General features: G+C 39.1%; 1 protein-coding gene across 9 annotated transcripts in view; it reads left to right on the top strand.

Moving 5' to 3' along the window:
* Positions 1–25000, top strand: part of LOC135198752 (serine/threonine-protein kinase WNK1-like) — a 569129-nt gene that overhangs the window by 415378 nt on the left and 128751 nt on the right. Inside the window, exon 1 of one of the 9 annotated variants that reach the window (XM_064226625.1) lies at positions 455–1376. The exons of the other annotated variants lie outside the window; for them this stretch is intronic. Within the exon in view, the coding sequence (XP_064082695.1) occupies positions 1198–1376 (179 nt within the window). The 5' untranslated portion in view covers positions 455–1197. Of the gene's footprint in view, positions 1–454; positions 1377–25000 lie in introns of those variants that run through there. 9 annotated transcript variants of the gene reach the window in all.

Raw genomic sequence — 25000 nt, 5'->3', positions numbered from 1 at the left:
TTTGTGCGTGTGCGTGTTGTGCTTCGCTTAATTATTAATAAAATAAAACAAACAAAAAAACCTGAGCGTTTTCACTTACTTTCTCTGTGGCTTTAAACGTTCCAGATTGATTGAATTTATAACTGAAGCTGGATAGATTTGCATCATGGTGATATCGCTAAACCTACCCCCCTCTCTCTCTCTCTCTCTCTCTCTCTCTCTCTCTCTCTCTTGTTCTTGCTCTTAATCGTGGTAGCCTCCACTGGAAGAGAGATAGAGAGCTCTCTCTCTCTCTCTCTCTCTCTCTCTCTCTCTCTCTCTCTCTCTCTGGCTCTCTTAATCATGGTAGCCTCCGCTGGAAGAGAGAGAGAGAGAGAGACTGAGACTGAGTGGAGAGGAACGGGTGAGGGGAAAGTGGAGGGGTGGGGGGAGGGCGTGAGAGGGGGAGAATAATGTTTGGCGCTGTGGGACAGTCAGACTTTAGGTGCCGTCGGAGACAGTCGTACACGTCATCCCGTCAGACAGACGGACGGAACGGACCTTTGGACGGATTGATTTGTTCTGCTCTTTTATTCCAATTCTCTATGACAGTGATAAGGATTAACACTGAATAAAATCGGAGAGTTTTCCCGGGTGCTTTCATTCCGCGTTGTTCTTTTTGTTTGTGATCTCACCATTTTTATATGTAGTTACACAGAGAGGAAAATCATACGCGAGTGTGGGTGGTGTTCTCACCCTCTCCCACCACCCACCCGCCCACGTCGGTGGGGTGGAGTGGATTCTGACGTTTCAGTTCGGGAGGAGTTGCAGTTTGGGGGTTCCCCCTCGCTGGAATTGAAAGTCGGTCGTCTCTGCCCAAAACGAGAATTGCAAAGTGTTGGAAAAACGTTTGTCCTCGGAAACCCGATCTCTGATGACGGTCAGCACAACCTCGACGATGGATATTTAAGGAGTGATCGATAGTCATCAGTTACTGACGTCATCCCAGTGTGTATATTACCCAGAGAGAGTACTCTTGACAGCGAAAGCATTCCCTGACACTCATTTGGTTTGTTGTTATGTTTTTTCGTTGAGTCCGTTTCTTTAAAAAACCTTGATTATGGGTAGTCTAGTGAAATCTGGTATCTCCTCCGTCCCATTCCCGTCTGATCTACCCACGGCCTGCACCTGCCCATCCACCGGGCGTGTGGGCGCCGCTTCTCCGTGGTGCTATAGGGTATGAGGGTATGCTGTGTAGGCGTGGGAATGGGCGTGGCATTGGACGAGGACATGGGCGGCCGTGGAGGAGGAGGTTGTGGTCGACCTCGGGTCAACTCGTGGGCTGGCACATCGCGGCCATCCAGCCCGCGCAATCGCACCCGTCTCGGATCTGTACCTAGGCATCATCATCGCAGAAGGTAATGAATGATCCTCATCATGACTGTAATGATCCTGGGGCAATGATGGCGGTGATCACGGGGAAAACTGACATCCCCAATGGGAGCCTTTTCAATTGGTAGCACTCGCGATCTCGGCCCATTCATTTTGCACCCTCGTTCTTTGCTTTCCAGATTCCATCCTTCGTGTGTAAGTTACGGTGATTATGCTAGTGATTAAACGGTACCCTGTAAGATTATGATAATTATGAAACGGTACCCTGTAAAAGTTTAGAGGTTAGTTAACCTTATTGCAACCCGGTTTTCATATGATTAGTGGTAATCGTAGGTTCTTTTATTCACCGTTTCTAGTTCTAACTTATGACATCTAACATAACATCCAACTTATGACATGTTTCCTGAGAGAGGTGTTGTGTTGTGGTTCACTTATTAATTCATGATAATGATAGTGATGAACCGTTCAGAAAGGTACTAGGGTTCACCCATGAGACGGTAGTTATTGATGAAATATTCAGATGACGAAGGTCATAGGAAGAGAAATTTAGAGCCAGGTACTCTTTTCTGTGTTGGTTCCAATTATCTCTATGTATTCGATTTCAAAAAAATCAAGTAGAACATTTTCCCCGAGTAATTATATCTTTTCAACCATCCATTCAAAGTGGTTATTGAATCACATACTGTAGATCACTTTTCCAAGTCCATTGCTATGCCATTTTCAGTTACCATTTATAATGCGCCTACGTGCGCTGCCTATACTGCGCTCAAATTTGAATGCCATTTGACCAACATTACAGCAGAGCCTTAAACTGGTCTAATCCAACCTTTGAACTTTTATTAAAGCTAAAACGTTAAGCCCGTGGCTGTAGACTAGTAGGAAACCTTAACTGTGCGGTTGCTGACCTGGTAAACTTTTATCGTAGGTGACTTGTGTGTGTATTGCGCATATGCATACAATTCATACATATTATAATAATAATAATAATTATAATATGCATTTACATGTATGTGATTAGAGGTATTTCATGCACATTGGTAGTAAAAAAATGGTTGCGTGTCTGTCATCAATGGGGGTTATAAACTGATCAATACATATCTATTTTTGAAAACAGAAACGCTAGGATGATCAGAAATGTCTAAAAATAATATTTTTCTTCTATATAGAGAGAGAAATGGATTGAACAAATGAATCCCCTCTTTTTTCACATAATGCAAGATCGTAATTTTTATATAATTTGCCTTTTTTTACTGGTGAGGTATTATGTCAGCTCTATCTAGCTCTCATATTAGATTTTACCCAGAGATGTTTTTGAAGGAAAAAAGAAATGTCGAGTTATCCATGAAGAACGGAAGTTGTCCCTTGCGTTTTCTATCATCGTGACTATGTATCCCGTTTTCCTTTTCCGCTTTGACATATTGTCAGCGTTTGTAATAGTAGATGTCCCGGCACGTGTTAGATATATATATATATATATATATATATATATATATATATATATATATATATATATATATATAGTGTTTGTTTCCTCCTCCAAAGGCAAAGTGTCTTGTAATAATTGTTCCCAGGTTTGTTGATGCTTAAGTGGTGTGAAATGATGTAAAGTGATACAAGGGTATCCTCCTACCTTCGCATGGTAATTGTCATGATGCAACTTGCTCAAGCGCTACGTCTTGAAGAAGAAGAAGTTGCGCCACAGCAAGTTGTTTAGGAAAAGTAGTTTCGCCACTTACAATATGGAAATGTTCCCTCCCCCCTGATATTTGCAACTTGGCCTGTTTATAATTATACACTGACCGACATTGGATATGCCAGTTTAAAAAAAATCTATCAGGAATATTATTGAATGGTGATTTTTTAAAAGATTTTTTGTTTTTATCCATGTCGCTTTGATATTAATCGTAAGAATTTGCTTCGAGTAATATTTGATAATCGAAAGGGAATTGTTTTCGTGGGAAAAATCCTGATAAGTGCTCTTGGCATTGGGATTGAAAATTAAACGCCATATATACAGTTCGACTCCATTCCAGACTCGCTAGTTTGGAATGAAGGATCTTTTCTTAGCTGGCAGTCGCCATGGGACCGATTCTTTAAATATGACGAATTGAGTCTCTCTCTCTCTCTCTCTCTCTCTCTCTCTCTCTAGAAGAGATGTCCTGGATCCATCCATCCTCTCTGGAGACGAAAGACGCCGGTATCCCTACAAATTTTCATCAGGGTATGATTGCTCTCTCTCTCTCTCTCTCTCTCTCTCTCTCTCTCTCTCTCTCTCTCTCTCTCTCTCTCTCTCAGACGAGGGAAACGCCCTGTATCCTTGGCAACCTTTTTTAGTGAAATAACTGGTTGAATTTGAGTGATCGATTCGCAGCATTACTGCTCCGGAGAATTTCTTGCTTTCTTGGAGGCTCTCAAGCACGAAAGGTCGAGCTCAGGAAATTCTTCTGGGATTTTTTAAATTTTATTTTGATCGTGTAAGGATTAAAGTTTCATGAAAGTAAAAGAGTTTGCGAACTGTGCCGGAGGTAGTGTATTATTCTGTGTTGCCCTTCTCGAACCGAAGCGTGGGATTCTGGGGGTCAATGTTTTGTCTGTGGTTCATTTCTAATGTCATATTTTACCATGTCTGAAAATCAGGCTCTTCATATATATTTTTAAAACTATATTCTATTTTCTTTTGCTTTCAACATTATTGTTTTGCTGTTTTCAGGACAAGTCTGTACTAAATTGCTTGTTTTCATTCAAACGATGCCTTGTGTTGTAACAACGTTATTATACGATCTAAGGCACATAAGCCCTACCGTGTAGGCTTAAGGAGTGATGCCTTGCGTGATGTACTTTTGACCCACTGTCCTGTAGCATTATTTTTTTTTTGTCTTCCCGGTCAATAAACGTTGCGTGGAAGCGTGTGTCCTGGGTCTGTCGAATTCGACTTTCTTCCAGGATAATATAGGTAATAAACGGACGGTTTATATTGTTGATTTTGGGCCTTGAAAATGGGATGTGCGATATTTTTCATTCACTGTCTTATGCCTAATGTGAGTGCACATCGAAACACTGTATTGTGTGTGTGTGATATCCTAACTCCGAAACTTGTGAAACAAGAAAATTCATGTCAGGACCGTTGTTTCTCCTCTGCTCGCATGTGTGTAATTATTTTAATGGCGCTGGAACAACACTTGTCTCCCGGGAGGCACAGTATGACTGAGGTCGGAGTGTTTGGCTCTTAAAGCCAGGAGAGCGAGCGAGCGAGCGAGACAAGGCACAACATCTGATGCTCCCAACTTGAATATTTCATCAACGGGGGAAAGATAAACGAGGGTTTAGGCGATTCCCTGTCCTGGGCGAATTTTCGATCGAGAACGGGATGGGAGGGAGAAGATCCGTTGCATAATCTGCGGGCGGGATTTGGGAAGAAATAAATGCGAATATTTTTCAGAGCTCAACCTTCATTTTCTTGCCAGATGATTTTTTTCCGATTTAAAATGTTTGTGTCAGATGGAGTTGGCCTTGTGCCAGCTTACGCTCGTGCTCTTCAACGCTTGATACTGGCCAATCAAGCAATGGCATGCAACGATTTGTTTTTGCCAGTTTTCGTCCAAGAGCAGCACTAAAGGTGACTTTTGGTGTATAGGTGGAACTCCAAGAAGGGTGGGGGGGCGAGGAGAGTCGTATACACATTAGGGGGTTCTGGGACAAAAGCTGGTCTTGATGACTGACCTGGGTCACCATTAGGATCTCGGTCTCTTGGTCCTTCGCCTTGCTATGGCATTTCCTGTTCCACCGGATCCAAAGAATAGATTTATAGCCAAGCGCTTTATTGCCAAAGGTCACTGTAAGAAATTAGAAAAGATCGACTGGGTCAAGTTAGGGGTTCGAATGTAAATACAAGCAGCAGGGAAAGGCTCGACCTTTTAGACTATAAGACAGGGGTTTAGGGTTTAGAAGCCAGCGTGAAATATGCAGTGAAGGCGTGTGGTCAAAATATTGATTAGATTTCAAGTCAAGGTGGCAGACGGCGCACGAAGGGATCGCTTTCCAAAAATACATGTAATTAGGTACCTCCTTTGTAGCACATGCACGACTACACACGCGACATTATATATATATATATAATATATATATATATATATATATATATATATTATATATAAAATTTGTATATAGTGTGTGTGTGTGTGTGTGGTGTTTATGTAGTGAAACAATGAAACTTCGGTCTCACATTATTTCCACTCCAGCTCACGTTCCAAAGGTGAGTGAGTGGTGAGTGGAAGTGACTCAGGGAATGAATAATCCCGGTGAGTTTTTGAATGTGCGCGCGCCTATGCGCCAGTGACTCATGGAATGGTGTGTGAGTCATGAGGGGGGAGGGGGAAGGGGGTCAATAGAAGTAACAGTGCAAGCGCGGGGGGTTGCGGACGAGAAAGGTTTCTCTTACCGCTACGAGTGTACTAAGTCTGTCGGACGGAAGAAGGGGGGTCTATTTTGGGTTTGGAGGAAGGCGGGGATGGGGGGTTGAGGGGGGAGTACTGTTGCCTTTAGAAAAGTGGGTGTTGAGGCTCCTCTAGGGGTTACTGTCATTATGGAATTTGTTGAGAAAATAACTATATTTCGGTTGAAAACTGAGGACCTTGATTCATGTGATGCGAAATTCCTGCACTTCCTTAAGGCTAAGTTTATTCTTATTTTTTAAATCTCTCTCTCTCTCTCTCTCTCTCTCTCTCTCTCTCTCTCTCTCTGTGTGTGTGTGGAAAGCTGAGTGTGTTTACATGAGCGTTGTTATTGAACTTCGAAACTGTTGAAGCGTTTTATTTTCGCAAAAACAGATTCTCTCTCTCCTCTCTCTCTCTCTCTCTCTCTCTCTCTCTCTCTCTCTCTCTCTCTCTCAGTTATATATATATATATATTATATATATATATATATATATATTATATATATATATATATATAATTTCGGTGCTAAATCTCTTATGTTTATGTAACGAAAAGAAATTTTCATTCTGTGTTTTGCATTGAAATATTTTTGCTTTTGTTCATAATAGGTTAATATTTATTAAGGTGAGGTGGGTTGTTCTAAGAAGGTTTTCCTTCTTACTATTTTAATTGAAAGTTAAGCATATATTTAACTTTTAAGTAAATGTATTTTATATATATATTTTTTAATATATATGTATATTTATATCTATATATACATACATATATATGTATAAAATATGTGTTACATATTTGTATATGTAATATAAGTCTGACATAATTATATAATCGCCAGAAATGAATTTCACTTCCATGCACAGCTGGTCCCAGGAAGCTGCTCTTGAATTGAATGCGTGTCATTGCGGAAGGGATTATTGAAATAGCGGGTTTTCCCAGTATTTCGTATTTTATTGCTGCACCCATTTTATTTGGGCTTACTGGCGTATTTAGCTTTTTTTTTTTGTCATATCTTTTCAATGACGTTTTTATTTTTTTTATTATAGCGTGACTGTGCACTTTCCTTAGTTCACCAAAGGTAAATAGTTGAGTTTATCTATCGCTGTGTGTTACATCGCTTCGCAGGCTAAAATTATATGATGCGATACGTATATAAAGATTTATATAAATTCTGCATAAAATGTAAAGGGTCTAGTTGTGTTAGATTGACTTGCTATGGGGTAAATGAGTGTATTATGATGGTGGTTGTTAAAAAGTTGAGAGAGAGAGAGAGAGAGAGAGAGAGAGAGAGAGAGAGAGAGAGAGAGAGAGAGAAGCAAACCTAAGCTTATTGTATAGATGGCTGATAAATCATATGTAGGCGTTAAAACAATGTGAGAAATTAAATGAAATCAAATGTTCTAAGGAATGAAGGTGTCTTGAGGATCACCTCCAAAAAAGGGAGAGAATCACATGACCTTACGGTACTTGGTACGTATGATGTCTGAACATATCTTACATACTAAGAGTTTTGGGTTTTCATCGCCGCCAGAGAGATATTTTACTGTGTAGTTTCTCTTTTGGTAGGCCAGAGTCAGTAGGTCCACATGAGGCTTCACTATGATACCCCACCCAACCTGGCACTAGGGGACCGATTTCATAAGAGAAGGACGATCACCTCTTGAATTCGTATGTGATTGTATAACTATATATATATATATATATATATATATATATATATATATATATATATATATATATATATATATATATATATATATATATGTTCAGATATGTACTTCTGTCCGTCTTTATAGATCCACTTTTTATCAAACTAAAGAGGTTTTTATTCGTTTTTAGAGTTTTGAGAGCCTTGATGTTCTCTTTATTAAATAAAAATTGGTGTTAATCCTCCAAATGCACGGTCCACCAGAAAAGGCTGTATTCCGTAGGACTCTTAGATAGATGACTCCAGAAAACATACTCCACAACTACCGTCATGTCATGGTTTAGCTGAGAGAAACGAGGAGATATAGATGAACCTATGAATAATGAATGATAATGCAATATGGCACACTAGATAATTCTTATCAAAGTATTTTATCTTGTCAGATGGAAAACAAGATAACGGCTTATCAGTATGAATGGTTTAAATTCAAGTATTTTCGACTGAGAAATCGCCAAAGCGGTGCCAGAGTTTCGACTTTTACGCAGGTTTCTCTTAACATGGGAGGACTCCAGAGATAAAAGAACACAAGAGCTAATGCCGCGATTTTACTTTTAGTTGGTCGAGATTGTGGATGAATTCATTGTTATATATATAATATATATATATATATATATATAGATATATATATATATATATATATATATATATATATATATATACATACATACATATATACATATATATACATACATATATATATATATATATATATACATACTATATATATATATATATATATATATATATTATATATATATTATATATATATTATAATCTTACTATAAAGTGCGGTATGTCTGTCCGTCCGTCTGTCATTCAATCACGGCCGAACGGCTGGTCCGATGGGCATGCAACTCGTCAGGGTTATATTGGGGTCCCCTAAGATGGTTTATAATGGAGTTTCATCCTAACCCCCCCTAATTTGCTAGTATATATAAAACAGCAGAGACTTTTTAAGTTTCAAAATTCCCAAAGCCGTCCAAATAACAGAGAACACACTATTACTATTAACTGATGACGAGAAAGTGCTAGCAAGTGTCAGGTACAAAATACGAGTTTGCGGTGCCAAGGAGAGAGCTGGACTCGCCCAGGGGAGTGTCAACCCTTTCATCCTTGTTTTTAACTAATGGGATATTGATATGAGGCACAGGGGTTCGCTCTGGGTGTCATGACTTGGCTGCGACAAGCATAGTGTTCTCATGGACCTTTCCCTCTGGGATTCCTCAGATTTGTTCCCACGAACCTTTCTCATTGTGTTTTCCTCATCTGTTGTTTTTGTTATGTCCCCCGCTGGTGGAATTAAGGATGAATTTCAGCGGGGTGGATCCACCCCCGTGACCCGGATGTAGATCTTACTCGGGGACCAATGTCTGATAATGGCAGTGGAGGTGGCGCAGCGAAAAGCTGGGTTCTTTTAAAATATTATGCCGGTCGTAAGTTTCACTTCTGCCTCTTGAAGAACTCGTAAGTCATTTATCTTTATATTAGCCTGATTTCTAGTTTTGTTAAGGTTAAATGTCAAGGACCTTAACTGAAGTTTTGGATTTCGATTCTGTATCGCTCTGTTGTCCGTTAATACCCTCCATTGATTTTAGCTTCTTTTATTTTGTGATGCATCATATTCGAGGGGGAAAAAAAAAAAAAATTGATCTTTGCTCTTATAATACCTTGCATTCCTTTCAAAGTGTGTATCGTTAAATGTGATACATTACAGTAAAAAAAGAAAGTAAAATATTAAAAAAGTGGCATACTCTGGCCTTTTACCTCGGTGTCAGGAAGAGCGCTGCTCGTGTCTTTTTAAATGTCAGTCTGACGCCCAGGCCGCGAGTGCATGTTGCTTTTATTAATGATGGGAAGGACACTGCTTGCATTCTGCATTCGGAGGCTCTTTTGCAGTTGGATCATGCTTTCGAGAAAAACCACTGACAACGAGAAAGAATTTTTTATATATACAAGTTTATACGGCTGAGCTTTGTAGGATAAGAAATATTTCTTATACATTGGCCTGTGAGGATAAAAGTTTTCCCCAGATTTTAATTTCATGTCTTACACACATTTAAAAAAAATACTTGAAAATTGTTTTTTTTTCTGTGCAGAGGTGCTTGTTTGGCTATAAAATACCTCCTGTGATACAAAGTGTTTTATAGAAACGCAGTATTGCTGTGGGTTTTTTCTTCTATAAATACTGATCATTTCAAGATTATTTGGCAGGCATTTCAGAATCATTGCAAAATAAGCGTGGAATTCTTTGCATTCACTGAAGCATAGAGTGTTCTCTGTAAGCTTGCCGCAAATATATCATCCTGGCCTAATTTCTTTCATTGAAATTCCCGCGATCAGTGAAGTGACGGCAGCAGTTTTACAGTAAAAAGCAAATTAAACCTGTTCTATGTTGGGGAAGAGCAGGTGCTAGATGACAGGATGGGAAGAACATCTTCCACCCAATGTAACTAACTGGTTGGGTGATTAAAAAAATCAAGTACAAGTCTTGTTCTTTTTGTACTCTCGTTGGAGATTTTGAAGTGACTTTGAATCTGAGGGAATTTTTCCCACAGCTTTCTTTTTCGGTTTACAGCTTGCTATAAGATTATATATATATATATATATATATATATATATATGATATATATATATATATATATATATATATCGTCTGTGTAATTACAGGTACCCATTTTGTAAATTGAAATATGAAAATACTGTTGAATATGGTAAAATGACTGAATAGTGATAATATAAACCCCGTTGCTTCGTGTCTCTCTCTCTTCTCTCTCTCTCTCTCTCTCTCTCTCTCTCTCTCTCTCTCTCTCGTGTCCCCTTCTTGTATTACATGTTCTAGATAAACATAATCCGTCAACGTCGCCATTCTGTTTTGTCTCGAATACCCTTCGTACCCCAATTTGTATTTCAGTGCTGCACTAAACCCTTCAACACTTTTTTTCCCCTTTTAACCATTTTTCTTTTTTTCCATTTCCTCTTTTCCTTATTTTTCTTTTTTTTTTTTTTTCTTTTTTTCCCCTTTTATTATTTTCTCCTTTTTTACTTTTTTCTCCTTTTCCCTTTTTTCCTTTTCTCTTTTTCCCATTTTCTTTTTTCCCGTTATTCTACTTTTCCCCTTTTTTTCCATTTTCTCTCCTTTCTTCATTGTTTTCCTTCGCAGGTCCGCAGAGCATTTTCGGAGTAGATGCTGTCTCATTCCCACCGTATGGTCTTAGCTTGGGGGGTTACGTTATGTCATTAGCCGCTGTCTGGGAGGTGGAAACCTTTCCGAGTTAGCTTGTTAGTCGAGTTTTGTTCGTTAGCGTCTTTTAAATAACGTTGGGAAATGAAACTGTGGCTGAGACTTAACACTGGGGCGTAAATCACGTCTCAAATGTGAATGCGCTTTACTTAATTGATTGGAGAAGGGAGGTTGTTCACTTGTCAAATTTGCTAAGTAAATGCACTTATTTCTCTTGTGCCATTTTGGCCAGGGCGAGAAGATAGGCTAAATTGACGTACGTGCTTTATGTATTTAGTTGATGAGAATGATAATTGACTTAATTACCTAGACCTTTTACTTCCTCTTTCGTGGAAATGATAGGAGGGCCAAATTGTCATCGGCTTTATTTACTATTCCTTTATATACCTGTTTGATTATAAGGATAAGAAAGCTTAATTGCCATACCTGTTTAACGAGTGCATATAATGAACAGTCTTGTTCCAGATTTTTCCTAATATGTGAAGTCGATTCGTAAACGACGACCGAAGACCGCTTTCTCCCGGCGTTACTGCTGGTACTTAGGTGGCTCCATCCATTGGATTAGAAAGGTCACTGAATACTACTCTCTCTCTCTCTCTCTCTCTCTCTCTCTATATATATATATATATATATATATATATATATATATATAATAGATATATAGATATATAATAATAATAAGAATCTCTCCTCTCTAATCCCTCTCTCTCTCTCTCTCTCTCCTCTCGTCTCTCTCTCTCTCTCTCATTAGCGGTGGCACACTAACCCAGTTCGTAGAGTTTTACTGTTGATCAAAGGTAGTGTGTTTTCCTTTTTTTCCTTTTCTTTCCAAATGGATGCTGGGGCATCCTCCCCAGTTGGAAATAGTAGGCTCCCCCCTCCCTACCCGCATTTTGGCACCTCCGCCTGTCCCGTTCCCTACATCATTTTGCTGTGGCCTGGTTTTGTACAGAGTAAACAGTGTAATGAAAGAGGGTGATGCTGTTGGGTTGGTATTGTTCTCCCGACGAGGGAGAGAGAGAGAGAGCTCGGTTCAGAATGGAAGTTCATCGCGGTTTACCCTACAGTGACGCTTGTGACTGGAGTGTGGTGTCGTCCGTCAGGTGAGAGTAATTAGATGAAAATCATGTTTTCTTTTTAGAGCTCTGTCCATTAATTTTGGTTCATTTTAGGTTTAAAAGTTATCAGTCAGGTCGGCTTATTTTAGGGTATAATGGCTTTCGATCAGGTCGGCCTTTGTTTTCTTCAAATTATTGAATAACAGAAAAATAATAACACTCAGTGGTTTACACTTGTAGAGGTGTCAGTGATAAATGATGTGGGCTAGTTTAACAGAAATAGCATCGTTTATATGATCGAATGCCGTACAAAGTTTTTGTTGAATAATTTTCGTGTTTTAAGCAATTCATTTAAATCTATTTTACAAGGATTTATACGTCATCACTATAGTGTGTATATATATATAGATTATATCTATATATAGTATATATATTATATATAGATTATAATATATAGATGATTAATATATATATATATTTATTTATAATATATATAATATGTTATATGTATGTATGCATGTATGTGTGCCTGTGTATGTATACGTAATGAGTGTACATGTATGTGTAGTAAGTCAGGTAGCTTGGTTCAAGTTCAGCAATAACTTTATATTTAATCAGATGATCGAATGACTACCAACTCATTATCATATGCAAAATGACGCGAAGCATATATTTATTTCTTGCGAAATTTTTGCGAGATCATAATTTATATGAGGGTGAAGAAAAAAGTATCGAACGTGAACCTGAATAATTGATTCATTCAGAAGTCGACCTTTGAAATCCCTTCCCCCTCCTCCCCCTCCTTCGTAATTGCTTCAGTCGAGCCTTTGCTACATAAAGGTAATAGGATGCCCATTCCACCGGCCTCTGCTCAAGGAAAATCTGAGACCGCCTCGTAACCCAACATAATGGCTGTGAGATATGAGGCAATTCGGTTAACAAGAAAAACGATGGTTGGAATTAACTCTTAAAGTGTAAAGGATGTCGAGGTTTTGCTCCGCTCTTTTGGAAGTCGAGTCTTGTTTTGTATTTATTTTTAGTTATGATTTGTCTCTTTCACCGAACGTCTATCTTTTTACACACACACACACACACACACACACACACAGAGGTAAGATATGAAGTGTTGTGTACTGTCGTAATCTGGATTTGTTTATGGGGACTGTCTCGAGATCGTCTCGTTATGTTGATGGAAAATCTGGCGGCACAAAGAGAAATATTGTTGTCATGTGTTTATAATAACTCTCTCTCTCTCTCTCTCTCTCTCTCTCTCTCTCTCTCTCTCTCTCTCTCTCTCTCTCTCTCTCTCCGTGACCCCGAGACCTGTTACCTTTGATGTCACTCAGGAGAGGAGAAGGAGGGTTCGTGGGTGAGTGACGGTATTGCTAAATGTGGTTCTCTTTTGCAGCCTCATCATGTGATTCCGGGATAAAGGAGCAATTTGTGGAGGTTGTCCTTGGCACATTATTAGCGCCTGGGGGTCATAGTGTGTTTTTGTATCATTTTATTTTTATGGTTTTTAATGGGGCGCAGGTACGACTGGGGTTTTGAGCGTGGTGACGGTGAGTTCAGCGCTCTCAATTGCGAACAATTCTCATCTGTTTTTTGGGGCATGATTATAAAGTTTTGATAACAAGAACAACTAACACCTTTTATGGGAAGCAAAGTATAGATCGAAATTAATTTTCTTTTTCTAATATAAGAAGGTTTTGTGTATCAGTCTTTAAAACTTTTTGTGTTCCCTTGTTTTGTGGTAACAAACAACGATTAGGTTTTTTGTTACGTAATTGCTTCATTTATATATATGTATATACATACATACATACATACATACATACATGTATATATATAGTTCATAAAACCAAATTTGACCTACAATTATGTATATTATACTCTCATATACATAATTACAGGTCAGATTTGGTATCATTAACTTGTACCTTTATTAAGTTTTGACCATTGGCGTGGTAAAGCGTAATAGTAATTTTATTGGAGTTATCTTCAAAGAAGTTGGAACCATCCAATTCTGATTCTCTATTTCTTGGCATCCTCTGATAATGTTATTCTCACCTTGCCCCTTTCCTGTCATGCATGAAGTTTGTGTGCATGTCTGCAAGAATGTGGATATATACATTGTTGAGAATGGGAGGATGTAGTTGGAATTCGGCCTTATTTTTGCCGACTCAGGATGCTACACACAATATCTCCTGCAATTTTAGGCAAATTTTGACGTTTTCGACTATACGGTTTCTTGAACAAGACCATGACAAATGTCTCGCACGGAATTCTCTGACCAAGTTTGGCGCGGAGTTTGTTTTCCCTATCTTTCACAGAGACGCTCTTGCGCTTTCCTTCCTCCCGCGTTTCCTTTGTCAGAATTTGTCGTCTGTCCTGTCCGGGGAGGAAATGCTGGGATTTCAGCTTTCGATTAGTGCAGCGTCGTGTTTTATTAAAGCAAAAGTTGTTTTTTTTACCTCTCTCGCTCACGGAAAACCTGGTGAGGATAATTTACGACCAACATTCATATACAGGGTTGTCCTTGGTGCCGTTCGAGATTTTTCTCCGGTTACTCGTGAGGAGCCTCTGAGTGATGCTCGTAATTTATAAGCATAAAAAAGGTTAAATGCTTTGAGGTGTGATGCATATGACAGCTTACACTTGTCCTAGTTTTCATTACTGCCAAAATATAAAGTTACGGCTTAGAGGTTCATACGAGTTATAGACTATTATTATTATTATTCCTCAGATGCTCTTTATGGATAAAGACTCTACATCACATCCTTGGCCCTCTCCCGAAACTGGGTCACTTTTAATTCATCCCCGATATGTTTATCCTCTGGTTGTCGGATAATTAGGCGAGCATCAGTTATTGTCACACAACTTGAGGGTTTTGTATGAGGACTCTGTCGACGAACTAAAAGCATAAATCAATCACCCCCATCCCCCCCCTCCCCCTTCCCCCTTCCCCTTCCCCTTCCCCCTTCCCCTTCCCCTTCCCCTTCCCCCTTCTTTCCCCATCTCCCACCCAACCCGCTCAATTGCACCTCATGCATAGTACGCCTTTATACTTTCACCCGATTCAGATGACAGACGACACAGGTGATATCTTATCCATTCTGGGGCAGTTTATGTCGGGGACCCCATTAATGTGTCAGATTTGATAAATAAGTTTGGGTGTAAACTTTCATAATGAAAGACCAAGGGACGAATTTAACATATCGCAGAGTTGTGTGTGTTGGGGGGTTTTGGTGTCAGTGGAGTAAACAAACAAAACATCCGAATACTTAAGCATTATCCGGGTAAATATTGTTTTGGTCGCGTTGTTTGTCGTGGTGTGTAATCTAAATGCGCTCGTTTCTCCTTCTGTCGGTCCGTCTGTATACAGACGTAAGTGCGTGGTACTTACATTTGACAGTCTCTGTGTTACATTACATTGCTGTTGTTTAATTGTTTATTTATGCTAACGAATCGAGGTTTTATGATTAAATCATATGGAAGTAATCTAGAATGATCGTGTTTAAAGATATTCAATGTATATTAGTTATTATATATATTTTTAAATCTTCTCAAGATAGTTATATATCCTTCTTGCGTAAAAGTGCATATAGATTTGTAAGTTGAACTTAAATTATATAAGAAAAAATCTCTCTCATTCACATACATACATATATGCATACATACATAGTCCATAGATGGTCTTTAAAAAATTTGGACATTGTGTAACCCTCTTTTTTATATAAAAACATTGGAAAATATTTGCTATGGAACAGCTAATTAGAGCACCATTAACAAATGTTTTTCCTGTGCTTCGTATCATATACGTATCTGCATACAAGCGCACATAAATACGCACATTAATTCAAATCTAGCTCCTAATACCTGTTGGCTGGGTCATGTCGCCCACAAAGATATTGACAGGTTCAGTAAACGCGTGCGAGTTGCTCATTTAATCAGGAATGGCCTGCCATTACACCTAATGGCGTGCTAAAGTCCCTTCCGTAACGTAAGGCCCTTCGTTTGTTTTCGTTCTTTTTTTTTCTCTCTCTCTCCCTTCCTCGGATATTTGCTAATTACGACGGGACTGTAACCGTAATTAGCTCAGGTGAGGTTAATGGTTTCCTCGTTCATTTTCCTGGTGATGAAGAACTTTTCGTGGCACGAGTTGGAAAGCGGGGGTGGGGGGGAAGAGGCTCGCTTTTTTGTCTTTACTTTTTCATAAAGTTTAAATTGATATTTTGTGGCGGATTTAATTTTTTATTTTTATTTTAGGAAGCTCTGATTAATTTTTCATTTTTTAATATCTAGAGTAAAAGAATGGAGACAAAATTCATATACTGTGATTTTTTCACCACTTTTTTTTATAGAATTTGAGGAAGCATTGGTTAATTTTTCATGCTAAAGCCAAAATGTTTTTCATTTCTCGAAATTTGAAGATGCAATATCGCTACTTTTTTTTTTCATTCCAATTTTTATCATAACTTGAATCTCGCAAATCTCGAGGAAACGTCTAGTGTGATTTAAGCAAAAAATTTTAAATATTTTTGTCTAAAGGTTTTGATTTGTCATTAAACTACAAATATTGAATAGTTTATTTTTGGCTTAAGGTTTAATTGATCATTTTCTCTATTCCGTTTCTTGTAATTTGAGCAGAAATACAAAAAGTTGTAAAAAAAATACCAATTTTCATAACATTGTTAATAACATGGCCATGAATTAGGAAATATTCTAATATAAAACAACAAGGTCGAAGTTAAAAATGTCTATGATTTAAACATCCCTGAATATTTTCTCCTTAAAACTACCAAGGGAAAAAGTTTCCCTGAAGTCAGGAAATAATTCAAAGCGAACTATTGCCGTCGAATAAAATATCCATTGATATCGCCCCAAGGTTTGGGTCTGGAGGCAGCCTTTCCCAACTCGATTTAAAAATAAAACGAAATCTTTTGAAATATTAATAATACGTCCGTGAAAAATTCCAGTGTGCTCTACTCTTAGTTTTTTGCTCATCGAGTTACACTTTGGGGAAGGAAGAGGAGGAAGAGAGAGAGAGAGAGAGAGAGAGAGAGAGAGAGAGAGAGAGAGAGAGAGAGTTTAAAAATAAAACGTAATCTTTAAATATATCAGTGATCCGTTTGTGAAAATTTCGTGTGATCTGCTCTTAGTTTTTTTGCTTATCGAGTTACACTTTGGTAAAAGAGAGAGAGAGAGAGAGAGAGAGAGAGAGAGAGAGAGAGAGAGAGAGAGAGAGGTGGGGTGGCGGATGGCGGGATTAATTCAGCGTGAATTAATCAAAGCTCGGCGAAGCGTGCGCCTGCATTTTCCATCCTCTAAGCCGGAAGTTTATGTCGCAGATAGGTAATTAATTTGGCGGTGGTTCATAGATGCTTGAGAAACCGGATTAAGCCGGTCATGTGAATTCGGATAACGAGGAAGCGTAGTGTCTTCTCTGCCAGAGGCGAGTCTTTCCTGTCCTTGAAGTGATTTGATTTTCATCTCCCCCCTTTTTTTTAAATGATTCCTTCCTCCTTCATGTCTGTGTGCAGGGGATTGAGTTGTTTGTCCCGTCTCGCTTCGCAAATACCTCATGCGTTTTTTTCTTTTTGATCACAGCATAAAAAACGTGCCTCTTATTTCCTGATTTTCAGGACTTTTAATATGACGTGGGTTGTCCCGTGATGAATTTCATTTTGGGAGTTGGCCTTAACGTTTCGTTATTGTTGCTTGAGTAAAAATCAGTATTTAAATTTAAACATGTTGTTGCAATTTGAGTTTTTTTTTTTAATATCTCTTGCGATTATTTGTAAGTATTCACCCAAAGGGACGCTGACTCCAGGAAGTTAGCTTTATGATGACGATCTCGGGATAATGTATTATCTCTCTCTCTCTCTCTCTCTCTCTCTCTCCTCTCTCTCTCTCTCTCTCTCTCTGGTGATGGTCACGTGGAGCCTTGGATGGAATTGTCCTTTGTCAGAAGGTGGTTAGGTGGAGGAGAGTGGCTGGCGATAACTGCATTGCAGTGAACAGGATAACAATGAAGGAGAAAGATTCCTTTCTTCCGCCTTCAGTGAAGGAAGAAAAGAAACTGGAAAGGGAGGTTATCGCCAGGCGTTGAACCTTCTTAACGGAATGCAATATTTATTTGTTATTATGTATTTTCGTACTTATATTATAGATAGAAAATAACGGTAGAATGTCTGAGAAGTTTTGCATTAGGTTTCCAATTTGGTAATAGCAAAATGAAAAGTATTCATGCACAGGTGGTGTATAAATTTTTTCTGACCGTAATTGGATGTGTATTTTTTTTCAAATGTATTTGCTTGTGGGTTTAAGCAACCGTTGAGAAGATTCCAACACGTATCACATATTCTCCACACCTGCAACGGCTTTTTTTTTTTTTAAACCTGCCGATGAGTCATGGATATTAATCGTGACCCGTTTATCCGTTGGTTATATGGTTTGCGTTGGTAAAGGGTGAAGTGACTCATTTGAGAGAGAGAGAGATGCGATGACTGAATTCTAGTTTGCATTTAGAGATGACCTTGGTGCAATGTAAATTCATGTGAGTGCAAGGTACGATTATTCCGGAGTGCCTCACTCACTCATATATTGATTTAATCATTGATATGTCACTTTTGGCTATGACGTAATAGTTGTCCAAATTGGTCCTCCTCCTCCTCTCCCCCTCCCCCTCCCCCTCCCCCTCTCGTCCACCTCCCGTCCTATGACAGAATTAACAGACGTAGGACCTCCAATCCTAACCGACCCCTGCCCTCCCATTAGCGATCCAATCCCCTTTTCAGCCCTTGGGTTGCCATGGCAACATCGTTCTAGCATCTAGGCCAGGTAAACTCGGCGAGGGTGATTTCATCCTTCTCTGGGTAACGGAGGTCATCTCCAATAAGCAGTTCATCCTTATCGCTGTTGCTCCAGACTTCCGGGATCCTCCGAGGAGCTCGTTAGTGGAGGGACATAAACGGGATTGTGTATGGCCCGAGAAGGACCCGCTGGTGTAGGGAGCCTTTCCTCTTCGACCTTGCTGAAGGAGTCTCCAGGTAATGGGCAGCCCTCCCTTTCTCTGTCCCTCTCGGTCTACATAACTCGGAGGTCGTACCCATAGGGTGTAGTCGCCCGTCTGTCTCTAGGTCAGAATAAATTTCTCTCTCTCTCTCTCTCTCTCTCTCTCTCTCTCTCTCTCTCTCTCTCTCTCTCTCTCTCTCTGAAATACATTTAAATGTCAGTGAAGAGACATGGACAGTGTGAATAATGGCAGCCTTTACTCAGAAATATATTATTGGCTCAAGTAGCCAAGTGTTTTATTCACTTAAGTAGTCCGTGGTAAGAGTCACCTGTCAGAAGTGACAGTTCTTGGGATGGGAGGATTACCAAGATGCTGTGGTTTAATCACCGAAAAATGTCTTGTTCATGTTCATTAGGGACTTCTCTGAATTATCTGTGTTAACTGTGGTTGTTGCATCATCATTAAGTCTACGACCGGAAAATATGCCGAGATGGAATTTCCTTTATATAATATAAAAGATATCTGGTGATTATTATTATTATTTTTTTCGAACAGTGCATGCTAGCGGTCACATACACCAGTGAGGAAGACCAGAGTCATTCTTCCTCACTTCCCTGTCTGTCGCGTGAGGCTTTTTTAGACCTCAGTAGTCTTCCCTATTTAAAGGTTGTCCTTGAGTGGAGGATGGATGACCTGTACTCCGTTATGAGGGTGACCTTGGCGAAGGAGAGTATAATCTTGTGCTTAAGGCGCAATCCTTTCTCCTCTCGGTCTAATCTTAGGGTATTATCCATCCCATATTTTGTGCGTGTCTGTATTATACTAGATGTTATAATGCGACACGAGCAAGTACATGGTTGTATATATATATATATATATATATATATATATATATATATATATATATATATGTATACATGTGTGTATGTATGTATACACACACCCATACAAAATTACGTCTAGTCAGTGATAATCCTGGAATGTAGTGTCCGTATATTTTCTAAAAATATATATGTGAATAATGTTGGTTCAAATAATTTAGTAAATTATTTTTATTGTTCTTATGAGAATATAACACCAAGTAAAACTTAAGATGTTGAGAAAAATGCAGTGGATTAGGAAGAAGGTTTCATTTCGGTATTCAGAAGGACTGAATTCACGTGTATTAGCTTTCCTCAATAAACTTACACCTTTGCAAAACATGAAAATAGGCAAAAAATTATAGATTAGGTCGGCATAAGCTTGGATGTAAAATTCCTGCAAGAGGTCTTTGCACGCCAAACGGATTATTTTTTTTTATAAAAAGAAATGGTGTAAACAAAAAATTAAAGACAGATAACATCAGCTCATGACGCATCAGAGGCGAGAGCAGACGACATTTTGCACAAGCCTCCTAATGACGTCATTTAAGCCGTGAGCCATTCAGTTAGACGGGTCACATTGAATATATATATATATATATATAATTTATATCTATATATATATATATAATTTATATCTATATGTATATGTATATATGTGTTTATATATACATACACATATATACGTACATGCATAGCTCTTTTGTACTGTGGTAAGATGTTTGATGTTCGACGAAATTTTAAACTGATTTCTTTTCGGTTTATTCGTGCTGTTAATTAGGCTTGCATTAATCTCCAGTAACATTCTCTCTCTCTATCTCTTTCTCTCTAACGCGCACACGTACTCGACCTGCCTTAATGATTTGAGTCTCAGTGTCATTATATTAACATCTGCCATTACCGCAGCCATGTGTGAACTGGTAACGTGACTCATTATTGTGTAAGTGTTACAACATGTTAGAGACTTACTTGTGTCAAGTGTCCACGTAGACCGTGTAAGGTATACTTGAGATAATCGCATTTGGGTGTTAGAGAGGTGTAATTCTCGAAACTATGCGGCTGTCCACCTCTCTTTCGGAATTTTCCATCATCATTTCCCACCCCCCCCCCCCCCCCCCCCATTCGCCTATAGTGCAGGTAGTAACGATGCTCTGTTCTTGTTAAGCTGTATTCTTAAGGTTTCGTCCACGTAACAGAGAGTTATCGTGAAAGAAGATAGCCCCCGCATTTTTGTCGTCCCCATTTTGCCGTAGGTTGAAATATGGGTCGCTTGCTCTTCTCTCTCTCTCTCTCTCTCTCTCTCTCTCTCTCTCTCTCTCTCTCTCTCTCTCTCTCTCTCTGACCCATACACACGTTATATGCCGGTATTTGTGCCGGTGGGAAACGTATTAAAAACTTGACTTTTTATTACGAAAGAAGCTGCGAATGGGATGACTTCTGTAAAGGTTAATGCGCTGCAATTTTCGTTTGCGTGCCTGCGTGTGTGTGTGTGTGTGTGTGTGTCGTGCGTGAGTGCTTTCTGCAGGGCTCTGTCTTCTTCTTCCGGCAGCACTGCATTATTCCAATTCACTGCGGTGAGGGGGAGGAAATTAGAGGAGGAAGGAACAGGACAAGCTTTCATATGTGTTCGGGTGACTCTGCGTGCAAGACCTCCCTCTAAAGAAGGCTTCGGTCCGGTCTTGGAATAGTGCCTCTTTGCTTCAGCCACTATCGTAGCGCTAAAGTTTAAATGAACCCTGAAGAATCGGGGCCAAAAAAATTCGCGAACTCGGGTATACGTACTATTTGCTCTAATGGATGAGCGTGATTGATTGATCGCAACGACAGGTGTGGCCTCTTGTCATGTTAAGATTTGTCGAGTCTGCATTGACGATGTTGCCAAATTGAATCTGACCCTTGGACCCTTTTCTCGAGGGCCCCCCGCTGGAGTATTCGGATGTTGTAAACCTAAGGTAGAATGAGTGATTGCCGTGGAACACGAGAGCGAGATGACACGTGTCTGTCTATCGTTATTGCCTCTGATGGATGGAGTTGCCAGTATTTATGGCAGACAACCATGGCAATTTCGTCATGGCGTTCCTGAAGGTTCGTGGCTTCGTTTCGTGGGATTCGGCGGCGCCAACGAATGGAAAGGTGAGGGAGAATCAACATGAAAAACTGAAATTATTTCTATTCAGGTTCTCACATTTTTTTTTGTTTCACCCGCGAGTTGTTTTAAGTCATGCACTTGAAGTCTCTAATTTTACTCAAGAAGGAGCTCAGTTTTCAAGTGAAATTTTACGAAATATTTTTGACTTTATGGTTCTGTTTGTTATTCGTGGTTGGAGTTTAATAATTCCATTAATGCATCAGAGGTTCCCCCAGTTGCAGTTGTATTGGAAAAATCTAATATACTTTTCGAAATTGCACCTTTATTAAATAAATCATATTATTGCCGTTAGCCAGATAATTCTCTCTCTCTCTCTCTCTCTCTCTCTCTCTCTCTCTCTCTCTCTCTCTCTCTCTCAACTCAAAGAAAAGTATTTATTTTTTCCCCAGTTCTTTTATATAAGTAAGAGCCGACATTTCAAACCACTTTCACGTTTAGATTTCTTGTCATCGTGAAAACCTTCGTTGTGCTTTTTTTCTCTTCTCCTTTCAGTCGTTTGAAGTAAAAGCCGTAGAGTCTTTTATTACGTAATTGCGGAAATTGTGGTGTGGACCTTTTTTTTTATTTCTGTTTTAAAAGATTTCCCTTGAGTTTTGTCCTAATCGGTCTCTAATCCCGTCTCGTTGCCCCAATCTCCAATCTCCCTCTCTCTATCGTGGAAACGTGCTTCGTTGCAATCTCGTAGACAAACCTTTTTATATGTGTGTGTATATATAGATATATTATATATTATATATATATATATATATATATATATATCTAATATAAATTGCTTATTTAACTCCTTAATATACACTTTAATTCCAACTTTATAAAACTAGTTATATTACAAACTTTTTCTCTGAAAATGTTTCGTAGTCTGGAGAATTTTTCTTTTGATGTCCCATGTATTAACTAACTTCCAAAGTGTACAGACCGTGTTGCAGGTTAATGTATATGACGACTTACCAAGCTTGGTAAGTCATCTTATGTATTGGATATACGACAGTTGTTTATCAGGAAAAAAAGAAAGCGATTCCAGGTTCATAGAGCAACGTTAGGCGTTTTGAATTCCTTGCTGCCTGAATTTAGTTCTCAAGGTGATTTTTCTGGTGTATGAATTTGTCAGTTTTTCCCGGTATAAAAAAAATCCTATGGCTGACATAGGTCCAATGAATACGTTGGAGTCCAGTCGTCTCGCGCCCTTGTCCTGTCATGCAATCTCTCTCTCTCTCCTCTCTCTCTCTCTCTCTCTCTCTCTCTCTCTCTCTCCATGGACCTACGAATGGGTTGATCTCCTTTATCCAGTAGCAGGTGGGCGGTGAGATCCCCTTTAAGTTTTTAAGAGTCGTGGGTGGTGAGAGAGAGAGAGAGAGAGAGAGAGAGAGAGAGAGAGACCGGGTGAACATGACGCAATTTGGGACCTACGTTTTCACGAGTATTTTAATTGTCGTTCAAGCTCCTTTTTTTTTCTGTGGGCGTCACTTTTTCATATTTAATTTAGAATGTTGTCGTAGTTTTGTTGTTTTTGAGAGAAAGTGAGAAGAGGTACTTACCATTGGTAAAAACAGCGGCAGAAACTAGATAGGTAGAGTTTGCTTAGGCTCTCTCTCTCTCTCTCTCTCTCTCTCTCAGGGAAAAAGTGAAAAAGTGATACCTATGTTCTCGGAATGTGAATCTCTGGGAACAGTTAAAAAGTGATAGCTATGTTCTTGATGTGTGAATCGATTCCTGTTTTCTCTCAGAGAGAGAGAGAGAGAGAGAGAGAGAGAGAGAGAGAGAGGTTAAGTGTGAAGTGTTGGGTCATGCTTCTGCCATGAATGAAGAGGAAAGGAAAGGTATTCCGCATTAGTGAATCAAAACACTTGCAATAGCAAGGGAACAAAATATCTCTGTCTTGTGGAAGGGCCAGAGCTTCTGAAAACCTGCCGTGATGGGTCCACCTTTCCCTTCTGTCTTTCCTTTCACCCTTATTCGTATAAGCTTTAAGGTCTTTATTGCTTTGCAGGTGAAATCTCTCTCTCTCTCTCTCTCTCTCTCTCTCTCTCTCTCTCTCTCTCTCTCTCTCTCTCTCTGTCTGTCTGTCTTCTGCAGGGTACGTTTAAACTAGGTTGTATTTATACCATTTGGTGTTCCTTTTATCCTTTGATTTTCATGGCGTGTTTTGTATAGTACGTTGTTGCTATTGCATTCACGTTTCGTTTGGGAGTTTTCCCTGTAAGCAATTTACTGCGCTTTGTTTTGTCTGCGGTTCCATGTGCATATGATGTTTTTGTTCAGCGGATTTCATCCACGCACTGGTTGATTTTAACCGTGTGATAAGTTAACGACATCGAACGTTGCATTTTTTCACATACTGTAATTTTTAAAGTTTAAAAACTCGAAATCAGCAGCTTTACATTTGCATGCATCGGTATTTGAACAAAATTTTATAGGTTACAGGTTCTCGAGTTCCTTACTCTTCCAAATTTACTTCAAGGTTTTTATTTTGTCGTGAAGAGATAAATTCATCCCTATAAATTTCCTTAAGTGTAAAAACATCTTCCTACTCATTCAGCCGAGGTATTAATCAACATGGTTGCAGTTGAGTGTTTCATTGTCTTCGTACCTCTTATTTAGAAATGGATGGATGGATGTTGTTGTGATAGCGTCAAAAAAAGGGCTTGCATTTGGTAGACGTCTAGTCTTGTCTTTCAACCTAGATATATATCAGCGTTACATTTTCACTTGACCCATTTCTAAGTCTCGCGCTTCAGACGTGCTTGAAAGGCCCTCTAGCAGGAAGTGGTTCTCAAGCACCGTTTCTTGCAGCAAAATTTGCTAGTTAGGGTATTTAACCCATATTACCATTATATATCTACACAATTTTAGATTTTCATGGAGTACATTGTCACTACTGATAATGAACGTTCCATCCGGAAACGTTCATTCTCGAAACGTTTGCCGGCCCTCCCATTGCGTAACTGTCTGTCTGGGTTATCGATCCAAGCGCTCTGACGCTCTCAGACAGACACAGTGTTCGGGCTGGGCGTTATCATCGGTGCAATTTTGTTCTATCTTTTGATTTCCTAGAGGGCTAACGAGAAATGCTTATTTTTTTCAGATTTCATAATCTCTGATCGTCGTTTGAAATTTGTGAATGAAATATCTGTTTTTATAAAAATAGCAATGACCCATCCCTGAACCGTCCGGTTTCTGTTGGAAAG

The sequence above is a fragment of the Macrobrachium nipponense genome, chromosome 22 (assembly GCF_015104395.2).
Source record: "Macrobrachium nipponense isolate FS-2020 chromosome 22, ASM1510439v2, whole genome shotgun sequence".
Taxonomy (NCBI): Eukaryota; Metazoa; Arthropoda; class Malacostraca; order Decapoda; family Palaemonidae; genus Macrobrachium; species Macrobrachium nipponense.
The sequence above is the reverse complement of the archived record's forward strand: the minus strand, read 5'-3'. Positions and strand labels throughout refer to the sequence as shown.